The sequence below is a fragment of the Parambassis ranga genome, chromosome 9 (assembly GCF_900634625.1).
Source record: "Parambassis ranga chromosome 9, fParRan2.1, whole genome shotgun sequence".
Lineage (NCBI taxonomy): Eukaryota > Metazoa > Chordata > Actinopteri > Ambassidae > Parambassis > Parambassis ranga.
Genome location: NC_041030.1, coordinates 9,252,014 through 9,271,876, shown reverse-complemented (window position 1 = coordinate 9,271,876; position 19,863 = coordinate 9,252,014). Strand labels below are relative to the sequence as shown.

The following is a 19,863-nucleotide window of genomic DNA, read 5'->3' as shown; positions in this document are numbered from 1 at the left end:
GTGCCAAATAGGAAATGTAAAGTCTTTGTGTGCCCAAATAAAGGAATGAGGTGTTAATTGGCAGCTTATGTTCTCGTTTTGGCTCATTAGTGTGATAATGTTTTAATTGAAATCTCATAAATGCAGCATTTGCTGGTTAATTGAGACACAAACAGGCGAGCTTTGAGACATCCTGCAACTCTGAGGCCTGTTTACACAAGGAAAAACACTGAGGGAGAGCAAGGGGAGAAGGGCTCTCCCTTAGGGGTGCATGTGGCAACACATTGTTTCCTGCACTTTCATTCAACACTCAGACAGCATTTGTTCTCAACACATTGGGATGTGTCAGCACAGTTTGAAAGAAAGGGAGAAAGAGTGTGGCGATTTAGAGAGAAGCAAGGCTGGACCTAAAACATTTGTGAACAGTATGAAAGAATGATGTATGAGTACACATTTTCTCACTATGGATCCTACATTTATTTTAGAAAGGGGGGTTAATATATTGATAAGTTTAAAAAGCTAATTTAAAAAAAAACACTACAAAACATAAAATGCTAAACAGCTAGCCAATGCTATGCAACTGTACCTTTCATATTTCATATTTGCACCACTAGATGGAGTAGTGAGTGAATGCAGCATCATGTCTGCTATAAGGAGGAAGAGAAAAAGAAGTATTGACTCAATTGGTGCTCATATCTAGAATTGACCAACAACAACCTAACACAATGATCTGTGTAGTAGCTACGTGGTCTTATATTGATGTGGGGATATTTTTCTCAGATACTCAAAGTTCCAGATGTGGATGGTGATAACAACAGCAGCCACTTTTAGAAAATATTACTACACCTGGTTCATGAACTCACCATACAAAATGTGTCTTTATTGTAGTAGTAAACATGGCAAGAAGGTTCCTATTAACATTCCCTGCTCCAGTGTGGGTTTTCTGCTTCCTCACACAGTCCAACATTAACTAGGGATTCTAAATTGGCTGCAGGTGTGAGTGTGATTTTAAATGGCTGCTTGTCTCTCGGGGTGTTAGCCCTGTGAGAGACTGGTGATTATGGGAGGGGGTGCATCCTGCCTGTCTCCGGCCCCGTGTGACAAAGAGGGTTAAGAAAATAGATGGATGAACGTTTGATATGTCAACGTGTTTGTTGAAATGTTTCATGTTTACCTGACAGCATCTCTAAATAGAGAGAAGCAGTGACTTCAGTGATATTGATTTATGTGCACTCCATTGACTAAAACAATGTCACAAACAACAGAATGTATACAAAGATAACTAATGTAAGCATGTCAAATTAAAAAAGGTAATCAGAGCCAGATAATTGGAACATTCCCCACTGCCCCGATCTAAATGATTCATCAGCATATGTAAATGAAGCATTTGAGCAGCCTGTATGACACATAGAGCAGCCTGTTTTAACACAAAAAGACTCCAGTCCCTCCTTAACCTTGGTTAAGTCATCAACAAATCATACAGAAAAGTTTCAAATAAATAAGTTGAGATATGCAATATCTATCTACAGTAGATCCAAAAATAGGTGGTGCCACCTATGGGCGATACAATGTACCTGCTGTGAGGTAATACTGTAACTGTGTAGGTTGTTATTGTGACTTTAAAGAGGTTTTTATGACCAAGATTCCTGTGTAAGATGAACTCCTATACATAGTGACTCACAGCCAAACTAGAGCTGCCACCTTTTTATGTAACACGCTTTATTTTTAGCAACAGAGAGATATATTTATTTTTTTTAGCAGCACATTCCATCCCTCATGTATTTTGCATAAGATGGAGTGTTATCTATGCTTTATGATTATGGGAAGCGACAGAATGAGAGAGTAAGAAGAGAGACAAAGGGATAGTGACAAAAATGGGAAAAGGCAAAGGAAGACAATGAAAGTCAAGACCCAACAGAGAGAAGGTGCAAGGTAGAGACAGACGGAGGCAGGCAGAGCTGAAACCTTCACAAAACAAAGAATATTACTGTATTCCCAATGCATGCTGCGTTTTCTTCACACAATTACTGCACAGCATTGTAAAGGTATGTCTGATCTACGAAGAGGTGAAAAAATAAAATAAAAGTACCCTGAAACTCAGAGAATGAGCAGCTAAGACAACTTAATGTAGTATGATGATCAAAAGTGAGAAAAAAAAAACACATCAAATTGTGAAAGATAAGAGAGGCTGTCATCTTAAAGAGCCAAAGACAGAAGTATGTCTTTGAAACAAATAGGATTGAAACTGCACAGAGAGAGGATGAAAGAAGATTTACTGATTCTCTCTCCAATATTGTTTCTGTTTCACACTTTATCCCACTGAGACTACAGCAGAATCCCGGGCTTAAACTTGTAAAAAAAAAATCTCAGCTGTCAATGATGCAAATACATTTCAGGCGGAAGATGACATTTTTATTAAATCTGCAGCCAAGATCACAGAGAACCTGTTTTAAGGGGGACAGTGACCTGCAGTAATGAGTCTGCCGGTGGATATAGCATGGAGTGTTATCTGCATTTACAGTGTCATTATATAAATCATCAAGGTTTCTGTTCGTATTGAATCTACTACAACTGTTTCTTCCACCCTGAGCAGACTGCAGGGATCCATTCACATGCTCACATGCCAGTCAGCACCTGCACATATTGCTCCAATGTCAACTGAGCCTGTAGCGCTGCATTACAAATGCACATACATATTGAAAACCACATGCACAGACTCAAGCACACACCTACCCACAAAACACAATCACAACGCATACACAATCTCTCGGGCGTATTTTCTTGCCCAAGGATGACAAGAAACATTTCTGACAGACAGTCACACTAACACGCACTCATAAGTATGAATTTTTCTAGCAGGGGGGCGCAGGTAATAAGCTAGGAGGACAAGGGAGGAAAGTGCTTGTCGTGAAGAAATTTTCTAACAGTAATGACAGGCTATTAGGTTAATTTCACACTGACAGCCTGATGTCTGCCCGGGAGAATTCACACAAAGTGAGCGGTGTTTCTGGAGCTATATAATAGTGGAGCTGCCAATGCTAACACACAAGATGTTAAAAATGAGCACTCACTAACGCCGAGGGTTTATCCTCTTAAAGCAAAAATACATATTTTTGTCACATGTAATAATTCTTAGGAATTAATGAGGGATACACATGATGCTGCTGTCCTACATACAAATAAAAACATCATTTGTTACCCCACAGAAACACTTCTTTGTGTGACGTCTTTCACTTCTACTCAGGTCAGGTCTGACTAATGGAGAAAAAAAAACATCCATCCATCACCATGTATCTATAAGCTGTACCTGCTTTGTCCTGTAGAGGGTCACATGAACTGGAGCCTGCCCCTGCTGGCGCTGGGCGGGAGGCAGGAAATACTGTGGGCGGGATGCTACTTCATCACAGCACTAAACACAAAGAGGTGTGCTCACGTGCACCGTGAGCAATGACTAACCATTTAACACAAGATGTGGAAAGAAGCCATCAGTGGAAAAAGCACACTAGCAGAGCAATAACTTCTGAGGGTGTCTGGAGGGGATTTCTGAAAAGTCTGTCAATAACTGCAGCTGAACTGCGGCTCGTGTGGACAGCCAGTACTTCCTCAAACACTCATGCGCACAAACAGCTCCTGTGCACATCCAATCAAGGATTACAATGGTATTCATTTAACCGGGCTATACAAATGCAAATGCCTGACACATGAGCCCAGGCACTCTGGTTGTGTGTGTGGTTCAACATCACAGAGACACTGTTCAGGGAGACACTTTGATAGAGCCAGATCAAAGGAGGGAGAAGAAGAGGCATTCAAGACCTCTGACAATAGCCCTTCTTAGAGAGTGGATGTAACTGGCTTATACAACCACATGAATGCATAAGGATGAGGTTTAAGGCTACAAATGTCTGTAAGCAAGCATCATAAAAGCACTGCAGATTTACAGACACACGCACAGATTCACCCACACACACTCACAGGTGAATACACCACTCATTTGTACAGTGCACACCTCTGCTCAGGTTGTGAACTAACCCTGGTTAACTCTACACTCAATTTCTTATCTTTATGGTGCCTTTTATTGCCTCTCCAGAGTGATTCATGTTGTATATTCACTTATTTCCTAAAGCTCCTCAGTCCTGCACATCACTACATTTGAACACTTCTGCACCCATCCCTACAAATCCTGTCTTCCTTCATGTTTTGTATTTATCTTTCGCTCTCCTAATCTGTCAACATTTCATCCTTCCACCCACGTCTTTTGTGGAATCCTCCTGATTATTTTACTGTTATCCACACTCCCTCCCTCTCTGATGTCTTCCCATGCTCTTTTTCCAACAATTTGAACTATTTGCCATTTTCCTTTCCCCCTCACCCCTTCCTTCAATTTTTTTCTCACTCTCTGCTTCCCTCCAGCATCATGCTCCCACTTTTCCTCGTCTCCATTTTTATCTTCCACTCTTTGCGCATCCCCATACTTCCACATCTTAAAGCTCCCCTCTGAGAATTTGTTATGTTGGCAGTTATTCCTTTAATTTTTGAACATCATTATTCTCATCATAAGGACTGTCATGTTTTCAAGAAGGAAACTGCTTTTTGTGCATTCTCACACCTCTTTCCACTCATCTTCCTTTGGAAAGCAGCAGGATAGCAGGAGGGCTGCCTGACATCATTTACTACATCTCCCTGGACATCTATTTTTTAGTTCATTCCCAGTCCCCTTTCTGCTGTGTTCTTTTACCTTTAGAAGGCGTACAGATGGCAGGAAAGCTGCATGGCACAGTTTTCTGATGGTCCAGTTGAGTGGCCGTGGTGCGTCCAGCTGGTTCATGGTGTCCACTCTTCACGGTGCAGCCACTGGTGCCCGGAAGCTTTTCCCAGCACCAGGATCAATGCTGCCCCACTAGGGGGGCAAAAATGGGAGAGGGTCTCCAACTCCAACTGCCGAAAAGCACACAAGTCCCAGGGCATGACCCTTGATGGAAAACCATCAACCACTACCACCACCACTGCCACAACCCTGATGCCTTTACTCCCAAGCAGGTGAAGCTCTCACTCGGGCAGCTCTCTGCCCTCTCTTCCCCCCCTCTCCTCCTCTCCAGTTCACACAGATCCAAAGAATCCAAGGCAAGTCAAACCTGGAGCACCAGAAACATCTGATTCCTCTTCCACCAGTAGCTGAGGTGTACTCAGCTCTGGCGCGAAACAAAAAAAAAAAAAAGAAAAGAAAAAATAAAAAAGCCCAGAGTGTACAGTATTTCCCCAAACAATGGAGCAGAGTGCAGCAATGCACACCAGAGATAAGAGCGCGTACTGTGAGAGAGATGCAGGTAGAGGAGAGAAGGAGAGGAAGAGAAGGAGGAGAGATGGAGATGTGGGGAGAGGAGAGACAAGCAGTGCAGTGCAGTGCAGCACAGAGGGGAGAGGAGAGGAAAGGAGAGCAGCGCAGAGCGCATAAACGGAGCAGCCTGACAAGCAGTGGCTTAGATTTGAGGCTGCATGCACACTACTGTCTCCAAGATGAAACCAGAGAGAATGCAAGAGAGAGAGAGAGAGAGAGAGATTGAAAGATCAAATAATATCTATTATAACTGAACAAGCTGAAAATGAAACTATGGAAATGGGATGAAAAGGAAAAACATAGATTCTGGAAAAAAAAGAGGAAAGGAGAGTCAGATAGAGAAAGAGAGAGAGGACAAGATGGAGAGAATGAGAAGAGAGGGGAGAGATGTGACGAGGCACTGTACGGTGGTCAAAAAAAGAAATGGGTGAAACAGAAAGAAAGCTGTGTCTTATAGAGTGAAAGGAGATGGAGCTTGAAGATGGAAGCACATTAAACAACTTGGAGCTGTGGCACTGGAGAGGAGTACGACCTACTTAGAAATTTGCACATTAGACATCATATTTATGATCTGAAGTGCTTTAAAAAAGAATGCAAAAGACAAGACTGTTGACGAGGCTGTCATGCTGCATAAAACATTTTTAGTGCCTTCCAGCATCCCTAACCTCCCTCCCTCTTGTTTGATGCCATTAATTTTGCTGCGTTGGCATGAATCAAGGCTGCAATTATATGAATAGTAAAGATAACAATGTCTCATTTCACTGTGAGTTCCTTCAGCTCTGATGAACCAAGCGGTATTGATTTTAGAATGAATAAATTACAGGTGACTCTCCATCGACCACAGCCATTACCAAGCAGTCTTCTGTACACTGTTTAAAATAAATCCTTTATTTTAGCTGTATTTTAGCTTTAATCTCTCTCTCTCTCTCTCTCTCTCTCTCTCTCTCTCTCTCTCTCTCTCTCTCGAGTGTGTAACAGTAGGTAAAAGGTGTCCTGTCACCTGATTTTTTTTATTCTGGATCTTCACATTAATGTCCTTTTAACCATCACGCTAAATGCATGTCAGATTATGGAAGGATTAATGTCTGCAGCCACTTTACATCATAACATTTATAATATCTGCCATTTTTATACTAGAGAAAACCTTCATTTATGTATGAATATAGGCTAATTGTTTACTCTCGATGCTTTAAAGAGAATTGCAGTTGACAGAGGCTACTGGTTTGAACCTTATCAAACATTCTGATTCTGAGGCACACTGACAAAAATACATCAATAAACAAATAAACAAGTCATCTATGAGCGCTTCATTTCTGTCTCCTCTTTAGTGCTATTTCCAGCCACTCAGGACTCTTTGTCTCTGTCTATTTACTGATACACAAGCGTCCAAACGCCTGTCAAAACAAAAGCTATGAACAAAATGAGCCGCTCTCTTTACAACAGATTTGACATGTTTGGACCGGTTGAAGAGTGATTCAGTGTGATCTTCTGAGGCTGAAATAAAACCACCAGGGTTTCAGACGTGTTGATGACAAAGCATGCTGCTTCCTGTTAGATGTATCGCTCATTGTCAAGTAATCTTTGTATTAAAACATATTGACAAAACAACAGCAGCAGTCTGTATTAAATTTGCACTTTCAAAAAAGTGAAGCATATATTTGCTAAAGAATCTTATTCAGTGAAGGAAGTGACACAGTTTAACATAAATAAATAAATTCTGGGATTATACATGATAGTAAAGAAGGTATAACCATATCTGGTTATGTGCTGTTATATTCTTGAGTCACTATCTCAGTGTTAGTAGGTGTTATCCACCTCACTGGCTCTTCCTGTGGGCAGCAGAGACCCTTTGAGATATGTGTCTGTCAACCATTTGTGGTGTGCGTGTGTGTCTGTGTGGAGGGAGCACAGGAAGGCACGACAGTGTGTCTTTTCCCCTCTAACCCTCTCAGTTCACACCTCACTATCTCACTCCATGAAACGCTTCAGCAACCACAACAGCTCAGAGCATCACCCTGCACTGCTGGTGTCCTGACTCTAGATGGCAACCTTCTAATGCACAAATACCATCTCTGCCCCTCAACAGCAGCATTCAGACAAACACAGATCATAAACTAAGAAACTGTCAAAATGTCAGAGCTTTCACCTCTAAAAAGACCACAGTGTCTGTGTTTATTTCTGAACTCATAAGAACTCAAAGACGGAGGATGATTTGAGTGTGTATTGTCCTCCAGATAAAAAAAGGTGACATGCTTGCTTCCACCAACAGAGGGCACCTGTTCAACACACTCACTCTTAATGGCGACAGCAATTATCACGAAGTTAAAAGGTATTAAAGCTCTGGCAAAGAACAAGCTCAGACAAGATGAGTTCTGATTCTCTCACAGTGATTCATTTCTCCCACTGGGAAGTTAACTTGGCAGAAGAGGCCATTTACTGTGAGTTACTTAAGTGCTTTAACGCTGAGAGCTTGTATCATATTGTGAAGGCAAAACAATAAATATCCAAAAGTTGTTTTGTTACTCATGTTTTCAGTGGGAAGGAGAGATATGCAATTTATCCTACAGCACAAATCACAACAGAAACTTAAACAGAGTGATTCATATTCCAACTGAAGTCAGAGTATTAATAGAAATGTCAATTTACATGGAATCGTGTAAATGTAAAGAAGCATAAGTAAGTGTGTGCGTGTGTATGTGTATGTGTATGTGTGTGTGTACTGGTGAAAGAATAATGTACTCACAACCCACAAGTAGTCGTGATCTGCCGTAAGTACAAGTGAAGATGTGCGAGGACATTTATATGCCATAACACACTGAGTGGGTGTTTTGTAGCCCATTTATTCCTGGAGACATCTCTGCCACAGGTAGACCTTTTGACATGGCCCCTCTGCACTGTGACAGGAGTGAGAAAAAAGCCCATTTCCACCTGTCAATCAAGCACAGCCAGGAGCTCCGGAGAAGCCGATCGTTCATTTAAAATGTGAATCTTCACTGCTGGTGTATGCTCATAAAATAAAGTGATTTGTGGAATATGATTTAGGTATTTTATAGTTAACATTTTAATTGAAATCCTGGTATTTTCAATAAAATGTACTGCTAGGCTGAGTGGAGGAGAGGGGCTTTGAAACTGGCCATGTGGACTTATGTCCCTCTCCAACGCTGACTGCTACAGAAAAGCAGGCATCTAATTCCCATGACGGCTGTGATTCACTTGATACAGAGTACCCTGCTGATTCTATTCCCATTTGTCTGACTTAGTAATGCCATTTATTTGAGGAAGGCATCAAGCACAGATCACTTTTTGTTACTGCAGAATCTTGGGTGTTTATTAACTGCAGGAACCTTTTTCACATCTTCCTTTAACTGTTGAAGGACGTACCTCTGTACTCCATGAACAGAGGACATTTAAAACCTATATGTTAAGTATATTTAGTAAAATATTTTAACAATCAGAAGATAAATTCTTCAGTTTATGCTGAAGTGCCTTTTTGATGTTTGGAGTTCATTTGCAGCAATACGTTTTCCATCTGATTACATTTTGAAAATATTATATCAAGTAGTAAATATATTTCAAGACAGCGACTGATGACGATGCCTGATGTTTTACATTTGATTTGTTCTTGACATCAGATAAATGCTTGGGGCAAATATCTGGTCATGTTTTATCCTGGCCTTGCTGAGGTATTGATTGTTTTGTGACCTGTGGGAGGTCGCGGTGACACTGACCTTTAACCTTTGACATTTTGCCCTCCAAAATCGAATAAGTTCATAGTGAATCTCTTGGCTAATAATGAGGAAGGTGGTCCTAAGACATTGTGTTCAAAAGAATAGGACTAGTTATCTGAAAACATAATGCCTCCTGACTGAGGCTGTTGCCGTCACACAGGCGTAAAAAGCCCCTGAAGGTATGTAGTGCTCATGGGAGCTCCCCCCCGGGTAATTCCAAGAACAATTTTGTCCAAAAGTGCCGTTCTTTCTCTTTGAAGAAAAAACAAGGGCCATCACAAATACAGTACATAAAGTGTTGTGGATGACTGCATCCACCAAATGAACACACACAGACAATGACACCATCAGTTCTGCCCAGGAAACCAACAGACTGAAGGTACGCGTCAGCACAGTTGACTGTGGTAGATTGATGGTGCTGAAAGCTTCTATCTAATTTGGCTTTCCTCTCACTGTTCTCTGTGTGATGCTCATACCCTGGAGGACTCTCGGTAAGTGACAGTTCAATATTTCCCTTCATATACGCTCAAACACATGCATGCACACACACACACACACACAGTCTCACACACACTACTACCCCCTACTGCCTTTGCCCTGAAGAGGCAGGAAGACTTCTGCTGAGTCGGGTACACTGCTCCATCTGGAGAGGCAATGATTATTAGCCTGTGGGATGGAACCACACACACACACAAACACGCACACACACACACTATAGTTTTATAATGTGTTATTTTGGCCACATTTTTTACGCTTGTTGCTCTCACTCGCTATCAGACTTTGACTGTGCCGTCATAGTTAATATGTGATTGCCCCTCTTAATGTTGCCTAAAATAATAAGTAAGCCCTTCTAAACTTACATTTAAAACGCTGTCACATATCTGTCTTCACATTCTGAAAATCAAGCCCATATTTTTCATCTCTGACATTTAGGCCTCCAGCACTTCTGCTAAATGTTATCGGCTGGTGCAAACGGCTGTTGACAAACAGCAGAGTTATCTGTTAGCTGGAGGAAACAAGGGAGGGAGAAGATGGCACTAATTAAACATAATGACCCGCAGGGATTTTTCATGCACGAACCACTTAGCTATATTTTATCACAGTGTACCATAATGTTATTTCAGCTCTGTAAGGATTCAGATTGTTATTTAGATCAGCCGTCACAAAATGTACCTGTCAGATCGAATTTACCTGAGCATACATCCTAATCTGAGCCCTTCATAAAAATAATGAAAAAATGTTTGTTAAACCTTCACATAGGTTTAATTTAAGTAAAAAAACACTTAAATTCTCTCTATTATGGTTATCTAGAAAAGGCAGTTTGATCCCTAATAGATGTGTAAGCTTGCAAAAGAACAAGAACATCAGACCTGTGGCCATATTGCTGTGCTGTAGACGTATTGGCTACACTATGTGGAACTACTGTAGACTACTGTGGTGACAACAACAAGCAGCTGACATTGGCTAACTTCTAGCACTCATAAACAGCAAATGACAAATAAAAACCATAATCCATTATGAAGAAAATGCAGTTGGGGATTTTGAAACACAATGTGACTTCCTGTATAAAACAATACAGAAAAATGGTGACACAAACACTACAAGAGTAAAATTATTATGGCAACTTAGGTCAAAGCTTTAATGAATGAACAAACCTGTGGGTGGCCACAGTGGGCTGTGTTGAGAACATCAGTCTATGAACCAGCAGGGTGTGAAAGAATGAGATCTAGTTCCTGGGTCTGGGTCTCTTTTTTCAACCTTCTCATGGGCCAAGTCACATTATGCTCTTGCTAGCTAATTTTCTTTGATACAGTTTATTTTGTAAATGTAAAGTACAAAGTAAAGCAGGGTATGGTTGTGGATGTGGGTTCCTTGTCATCATTGAGTGCTGCTCATGACTCCGTCTGGTTCCAAAAACATCAAGATGCTGACACCCATGATGTTAATTGCAATACTTTAACCATGGCTGAGGCTACAGTCTATATGAGTCTGTATCTTTTACCACTTTAATATTTTTGTAGACTTTAAAGGATCTGCCACTAAATTCTTATCATTTCCCTCTGATTTGATTACAACGTACAACACCTGAAAGTTGAAAACAGTTTTGTATTAATGCCTGACACACAAGAGAGTCTAATAGGACTGTGGTGGAGGATAGTGTAGGTAAGAGGACAGCAGGAGAGCTATGAGGCAACACTTATATCAAGGTAATTGGTAAGAGTGAGGACAGAACAAGCAGGGGTTGGCGAACAGTGATGAGATTAAAGAAACTGAGACAACACTAGTTAGAGGCTGAGGAGAGAAGACGGAGTTTATAACTGAATAAAGTTTGGAGTCGTGAAAGAAATAAAATCTTCCCTGCAGATAAATTCAACCTTTTAGTTTATAGCAAATATAATTTCCTGCTGTGAGGTTGCTAAAATAGAAACAGCGAGAGTCACTCCTCTTTTCTCAACACTAGAAATTATTTATGTGGCATTTGGCATCCTCAACAATAGAACCACAATTTTCTCATGGCATACAACAAACAAACACCAGTACATGCAACATTATGGAAATATTGGACCTTACACTCACCATAAACACTTAAAATGCATTCCATAAATTACACAGCTGTAACACATGTCCAGTTATCTTGTCATACACTCTGACAATCCCTCACAAACTCAGGTAATTACAGCTGTGTGATCAGTATGTGAACTAATATGGAATCTATGAGGTGAAAACATTCAGAAAGCCGCCCTGTTCTCTATTTATAACATATCATTTCATGTGTGTGCAGAAGCAGCAGATGTGATTAGTATAAAGTGTGAAGTATGTTCAGTCTGTGAGTGGGTGTGTGTACATTTCATGGAAACCTTTGTGAATCAGGACCTGTACTTCAGCTGTAGCTCAAAAAGCATCTTCAAACTGCTCCAGAAGTAGGAGGAAGGCATAAACAGCACACAGCATGCTGCAATTATGGGAACTCTGTCCCCATAATTGGCAATGAATAATGTACAAGAACTACTGGTGGTCTTTGGAGAAGGAATCATATTTTAGAAATGCAAACTGCCATTTAGCCTGTGAGCTGGATGAGAATCCAATAAAACACCTGAATATTACTGTTGGAGTTTAGCAGTCAGGCTGCAAGCACCAGGGATGCACTGGCAATCAAACTCATCTTTATCAGAGAAAAATATGTTTTATTAGCCTGTAAGTCAGATTTTTTTTTCAGATTTACGAAGAATTACTTCATGTAGCTGTAACAAGATTATAAAAAAACAGAAGCTTGAATCTCAGAGCATAATCAGAGGATAGCAGAAGATTTCATGCATGTATCAAGCATATTAGAATTCATGCAGCTTATGTTGTATGCATGATTGACAGTGGACAAAATCTGTAGAGACAGCGTTCAAAGTGATAGAAGAGCAGAGTGGGAGTGCTAATAACGTTACTGTTGTGACAATAAGCATACTAAGGAGTACTAAGGCAGAACTATGTCAATAATAGTTGTTTATAATATAAGTCAGTGTGGGTTGGAATACAGTATGAATATAAAATGATGAATGAACATAGAATAAATAATGAATATTCATGTAACTGTATATAGATGTCAAACAGTGAATACTGTGTTTCAGGTTTAACCCATAAGTGTTCAGAACAGAACATCTCTGTGCTGCAGTCATCTTCTCTTCCATGAAGCAAAAAAAAACCTGCCAAATTAACCCTTAAGTCAGTAAGAAAAGATTAATTTACAAAATAAATGTACAAAACATCAGGATAAGTCAATAAAGAAGTGCAGCCCAGATATAAAATGTTTCCTCCTAAGCCTTAAGCTTCTCAAAACTAGTCTTTGTTAAGAGTTTGCAGTGTTTCCTGCCTGTGGTCAATGGTGCAGAGAAGTGTGGCTGAAGAACAACTCTCTGAGACACACAAGTCTGATAGTGACTGCGCAGGCAGAATGTGGAGGCAACAAGTGAAAAAGATGAGAGAACGGACAGACAGAAGTGATGAAAAGGGAAATAAAAAAAAGCATTTAAGATAAACATTGTGGTATACCCATTCCATGCATATCATTGTGCTGAATTGCTCTTTTGCATAATGCGGCTGCTTTAAATCTGCTGAAGTGATTCAGGCTTTCTGTTTGAATCTCTCAGCAAACATTAGGCTGGAAAGGATATTGCTTGTGTTTGTGTTTAACAGCAACATTAACTGTCTGCAGGGGCCATTCGGATGGAATTTGACCCATGGAGCCTTTCATTAAGCCTTTGAAGGGCATGAATATACAAAGAGAGTACTAATCATGGAGTTTGAGAGTTTACTTTGATGGATTTAAACACAGAATCCTGCAAGCTGCTCGCAGGATGCAATGGAATGATCCTGATATTATGATCACAGGTGAACTCAATATGATGGTTGTTCATACCAAGTACTGAAAAGGCTCCTGCACACATGAGAACCTCTGTTTCAGCCTGAGTAGAGAGGAATCCATCTGCACAGTCATTTCATACAAATGGTAATGTGGCGGTGCCTCTCTCCGCCTTTAGAGTGTCTCTCTCTCTCTTTCTCTCTCAAGACAGCAGATCAGTGCTGTGGCCATCTGGTAATACCTGGAGCTCACAAGTCCCTGTCAGTTCAGTACTCAGAGGAGAAAAGCACGTACACACACACACACACACAACCACACAGAAATCTATAAATGTCAGATTAGCTTTAGTGCTTGCCGATCTAATCTTCTGAGTCAACAGAGCAATGCAGACACAGCTCAGTGTCAGAAGCCACCATAATGAACAGTCCCTCATTCCCCCCCATCAATACTACACAGTAGACTGTAGTCTTAAACCTAAAGCCTCGTTCTTTGGGCACTCCTATAGACATTTGATTCATTAATTCACTCCAGCATCAATGTTAAAAAACTTTTTTATTAAACTTTCAAAGTGACACCTTGTCAGAACCGTATGTAAAACATATTGTCATTTTATTGGTCATATCTATATTTGAGAAGGTGCACTGTACTGAACTAATCATGTTAGTATTAACTTGAATCAGCAGCAGTATGTCTCCTGTGACACTGATGAAATAATTTCCCTCTGGACGTTATGGATGGTGCCTGTGACTGTTTGATGTCTTGTCCCTGAAAATCCAGCCTTGGTGCTCAGCTGTGTGACTGGAACCAGTCAGGTGAAACAGTACATTTAATGGGTCAACCCCCATTTTGTCCCTTCTGACTACGACAATAGCATCTTTCAGCTCGCTTGCTATACACTGTATGAAAACAAACTGCCACACTCTCCTGACATAAATTCTGCATTAGCCGCCGAGAACCTGCATGTTGCCGTAGCAACGTAGTCATGGTGTAATTACGTTCTTGTGGGTCTGAGTTATAAAGCTAGACCTACAACCCAGTGGCCCCGGGGGCCCCTGGTAATGGCTTTTATGGCAATCATTATTGCCACACGGATACACCAGGAAATACAGATGCGGACACGCTGAGCCTCAAAGTACGGAGAGCATGGCATCAGACAGAAGGGCTTCAAAGCCACAGTTCAAAGGGAAGGTGCAACACAGGATTTAGATGGACAGATCTATTCAAAGATGTCTGCATTTACATAAATAAAAATATCTGTATCCACATTAAAAGACAGAGCTACCTATCACAGGGTTTCCTATTTGGCAACAGGTTTGTGGATCCCCAACCTGAATGTGTTCTTGTTAATTTGCTCCATAAAACGCCTGAAAAATTAGGACTTCCCTGCAGCCAAACTGTGGCGGAGGCATCCCTGCTATTGGCTTAAGAAATTATTACATGATAATAAACTTCAGTGAGCATCAGAAAATCTCAGCAGGGGCCTGTGACTGAGTGATCAAACCGTACATCTACCGGGAAGTAACCACATCAGAGCAGCACTTTGAAGTGTGGCTAGAAAGAACATCTTGGATTTAAAAGCTGGAAAAAGAAGAAAAGTTCTGTCCTACACAGGTGAGACTGCAAAGAATTCTCCCAGGTGCTTCAGCTGTGTGGCCAGCAAGCCAGATCTGATAGCTCTGGCTTGTTCATGAAATCAATACTAAAATCAGGGGCACATTTTTTCTGAGCGTAGAAAAGGGAAATGAGAATACTTATCTTTCTGCATACAAAATAGCTGTAATCTAATGTGAGCTGTCTAATGGAAGCTGTTTGGGCTGAGGCACGATTGAGCATCTCCGAAACCTTTCTGTCTGCCTGACTCTCTGCACTTCTGTTCCTCTCCTCCTCTGTCTCAGTGAGGATAAATTAGCGGAAGGAATTCAGAGCGAGGCTGCTTAGAGGAGGGTTTAAAAAAGCTTTCATCAGGACCCATGCCAGTAATCTGACAAATCCATAAGGGGAGCAACTCAAATCATGTTCCTTTGTAAGCAGCTATATATTGCTTTGGCAAGTCCCCGTGCGTTGCGTTTGATTGTGTTTACTCCATCCTGCCCTGATGATAATGAACAAAGTGTCTCTAATTAATTTTTTAGTAAGTAGATAATCCTATAGATACAATCCCACAATCAGATATCTCAGGATATGTGTGTGGGTTTTATTTGGGTTTTGTTGTGTGCATGCACATTTATGTTACAGCTGTGAGATAAGAAACCCTTGAAGTTTTTAATCCAGTAGATTCCACTCCTTCTTTTACCTTGTACAAGTAATTCTTCTATATTCCTGCCTCTCAGAATAACTGGAAGGCAAGAAGCACAAAGTGTAGACAAAGTTACCCAAGGACAATAGCGTCTGTAATGAGAAAGATCTTCTCAGTTCATTAGCCCCTTGCAGTGTTCTTTAACAGTTCATTTCAACAAACGATCTGCAAGACTTGCAGAGAGAAAAGGATCATAGAGCTGTCATAATACAGCCACTGCTGATGAAATCACATGGAGGCAAAGGAGAGGAGATGAATGAATCTGCAGATGCATACGACAGAAAGAAGAAGCAATGAATAAAAGCCCAATTAAATTCTAATAATCAACCATGTTCTTGTCTTTTGTGCCATTTTCCAGCAATCAGCTGGTGTAGATTGGTATTTCAACTGCGAAATGTTAATTTGTCTCTTTTCTATTTTAAGCTGTTTCACTAGTCATTTATAGTTCACTGGAACTTTTGCTAAAGTCGACCCCTGTGCCAGTGGTGACAGGTTGTTTTTAAGGTCAGAATACACCTCCCATCAGGCAGCTTCCACACACACCTAATCACGCCAGATAATGTCTGTCAGGTCAACTGTGGTCATCTACCTCAGCAAGGTTGAGTTGAGGAATGATCGCCACAGCAACAAAAGTATGCCGTGCGACCTTATCAAACCTTGTCTTCATGCTTTCCCTTCTCCTCCCTTTTTCTTTTCATGGCCAGAGTTCTTTTTGCCCTTTCAATTCCTCAGCCCGAAAAGTTCACCATCCACCATCATCCCTCTGAAAGGTATCTGGGGAGAAGATCTCCTTAGTTAGGCTTCAACAAAAAAAAGGGTAGTGCGACACGCTAGAGCGTGTGTGAGGGAAGGCAACAGAGGAAAAACTGAGGCAAGATGGAGCACTTTTATTTGTAACACCTTACACCCCTCTCAAAATTATCCTCCCTCTTCAATCCTCTCACCTCCTCTCCCCCCTGTATCACATACTCACATACAGTTACAAATAACTGCCTTCATCCTCTGAAAAAAAAGATGCATTGTGTCCTCAGCACGTTCTCCAACTATCTAACACCTCCCACCGCGTTCACTGCTTAAACAAACTCGACATGATACCTCGGCTGTTTCCAGGCTACTGTTGCTACGGATGTCAGTCAACATCCTCCTCCCATAGACACGCACACTTTCACCATCACTGCCATCAAATAACCAGCTTATTTGTACCACAGGTCTGCCACTGAAACATGCGCTAAGCAGATTAAAATGAGGACTTAACTGCGTTGGCATGTTTGTTATGACTCAGCAGCACCGGGCGTGCTCACTGAAAGTGAAATGAAAGTCACAGGCATTGTATGACAACCACCAGGAGAGACCAATTACAGAGAAGTGCCAGACTTTCTGAGCAACTCTCAGAAGAAAGAAAAACTTTTTTTTATTTGCATATTTTATCTGCAGGTGCTATAAACCTGGTTTATTTGTTGTTGTGGTTAATTTGCAGGCCAGTATGGGAATTGTTCACATTTCCCAACATCTGTCTTTGTCTGTCTGCCTCCCACTAGCTCTTTTCCAGATGGCTCTCTCATTTCCCTCTTCTCTTTGCTAATCTCACAATAATTAGTTATGAGCTATACTACAATGAGCCAGTGATTTACAAACAGGCCACTGGTCCTACCTGCCCACATGGTTAACTCTGTACTCCTACAGAAAAAAACCCCTACTAAAACAATGTGTTTTACAAATAAGACAAAAAAACACAGAACCTCTTTCCACACACTTTACACTTTGTTCATTCACAAAGCTGTGTCCATCATGTTATAATGCAGCAGGCACCCTTTAGCATCTGTTGCTAGAAAACATAGCATAAATTCATCCTCACCAGAAAACCGTTGCATGAGGTCGATAATATTAAACTTTAAAATGCAACCTGTGAGTGTGTTTCTCCGGACGCATCTCTACCTGCTCGTGGCAGTGGGAACATGATGTGTTGCATAAATTTGATATTTTAGGCCTGTAAAAAGAACATATGTGCATATTTTATGCATATTTCTTTCTGTTTGTAGGGAAAAGACTCATTTTCAGCTACCACTGTGACAGCTGAAGTGAACTGGTGTTTTAAAACAAACCATGATTTTTTTTACTTGGCCACTTACCCTGTGCTGTGAAGCAACACAGCTTGATGGGTTTAGAACAGTGGTGTCGGTACAACATGAACCCTAGACTCCTGGGCGAAGGTCTTCTGTGCTGCTCGTACCACCACCATCCCTGGCCTGCCTCCTAGCATCAACTTTTATGGTTGTATTGGTCCCATGATGAGCTGATGTGAGGCAACGATTGTGTTGTGTATGTGCTATGGTGCCGGGTTAAAATGTGCAACAACAATCTCCGTCTCTGTAGCAACAAGGTGAAAACAGGTCCCACAGTCCTACCTTTAACAGGCTTTGGGAAAGGGGTGTTAGTTGTCAGACGTATGTATGACCAAAAAACATATACAGAAAATTACTGAGAGAATAATAATATCAATTCAAGCAAATGCCATTACCAGGCCATCTGCACCATCCATTCTTCTTCACACTTGGTTTTAGCACTACTTTGCAGTGGCTAGCCACATTGCCCACGTATGTCAGTGTAACAGCTATTGTTAGTCTATTTAATAGAGCTGAGATCTTACACAATTCACTGTTCCTGTTAGATAAACCATCGTTTTTAGAGTTCTCTTAATTTATATTCTCGTGTCTTTTACAGTAGGAGCCACAAGGGGACACTACAAGCCTCAAAGAAATCATTTTTAAAAAGTACTATAGAAAAAAGTATAATAACAAATCATAAAAACTTAAAGTATCACAGTTAAGCTGCGAAATTTACCTCATATTCATGAACTTGACACCAGAAGAGAACAAAGAAAAATATGCAAAGCTAAATGGCAGAGGACTGTCCTCCTCATAAAGAGGCTTTCAAGTGGATTCAGGCAGCAAAAGCAGTGCGGTGGCCTTTATTTCATCCTCATATCACACTGTCTTTATAAAAGGGAACTGAACTGCATGCATTATCTGCACACTGCCAAAAACCCGGAGAACTCTACATTGGTCCACAGAGCCGGTCTTCAATTCCAGCTTTAGAGCAGGTGACAGACTCGCCATATTTTGCATAAAGATATAAAAAACACAGAGGGGGTCCATTTATCATCCTGGTTTATTTATGTTAGAGTCATCAGTAAAGTGATGTTTGACAAAGCAAATCAAACCTTTCTAGCTCTTACTGCTGAAGAAGATGCTTGTACAGCCTCACTCGTTCCACAGTAATAGTTCCTGCTGGCAGATGATTAATTTCCTCAAGGAGACTTGAGACTTGAGACAGCTCCATATATGAATACAAATTGCCACTAACAAGACCTGAAGACAGAATAGAAAGTAACTGATTATTCTGAAGGGAGAAACAACACCACTCTGTGCCTGTTAAAAGGTAATTGTTCATCTGAATATCTGTGGCAACAAAAAAAATAAAAGCACAAAACCAGAAACCCCAAAACAGTCAAATAGAAAAACACTACTGTCCAAGAAGCAATGTGAGTTTAGGCGCCATTCAGAAAAGAAGCTGTAATACAGCTCTCTACACCCAACAACAGCAGCTAAGGTTGTTAACAGTATTTATACATTTGACACTACCTGTGTAAAAGAGCTGTGATCAGAAGTCCAGGTCTCTGTTTCTAGTGATGCCTACACTGATCTTTCTGATGTTGGTTGTGTCACTTTATATTTTTTTTTTTCCACTGTTGGCTACATTGTTTATCCTTTAAATCCACTAACTCTAAATCTTTTCACAGTTCATGCTATGCCAAGCAGCAAAGGAGCAAATGCCAGACTTCCAACCATAAATCACAGAGAACACTTTTAAGTGTTCGAGCCACTGATCTTTGTTCTAAAAGCATTTCTTTAAAAAAAAATACACAAATTGCTGAACCATGCACCGTTTCCATAGGAACCGACAAAACTCTCCTTTTTTCCGACCTCTGCCTCGTGAAGTAATATCACACTTGGGTTCATTATAATGAGAATCCAACACATTTTTTTAGTTTTGTATCCCCAAGGAGCTGAAGGTCCAAAAGAAACAAATTGAATTTTTAACAAATCTGAAACTGTTCTTCTTCATGTATTAAAACAGTGAGGAATCAGAGCACTTATTACCTACTTAGAGAGGC

At 40.8% G+C, this 19,863-nt stretch overlaps 1 protein-coding gene across 3 annotated transcripts in view; it reads right to left on the bottom strand.

Annotated features, from left to right (window-relative positions):
- trpm3 (transient receptor potential cation channel, subfamily M, member 3) overlaps nt 1–19,863 on the bottom strand; it is a 101,944-nt gene that overhangs the window by 77,623 nt on the left and 4,458 nt on the right. For 2 of the 3 annotated variants that reach the window (XM_028413351.1, XM_028413352.1), the window contains exon 1: nt 4,715–4,804. The exons of the other annotated variant lie outside the window; for it this stretch is intronic. In XM_028413351.1, the coding sequence (XP_028269152.1) occupies nt 4,715–4,804 (90 nt within the window). Of the gene's footprint in view, nt 1–4,714; nt 4,805–19,863 lie in introns of those variants that run through there. 3 annotated transcript variants of the gene reach the window in all.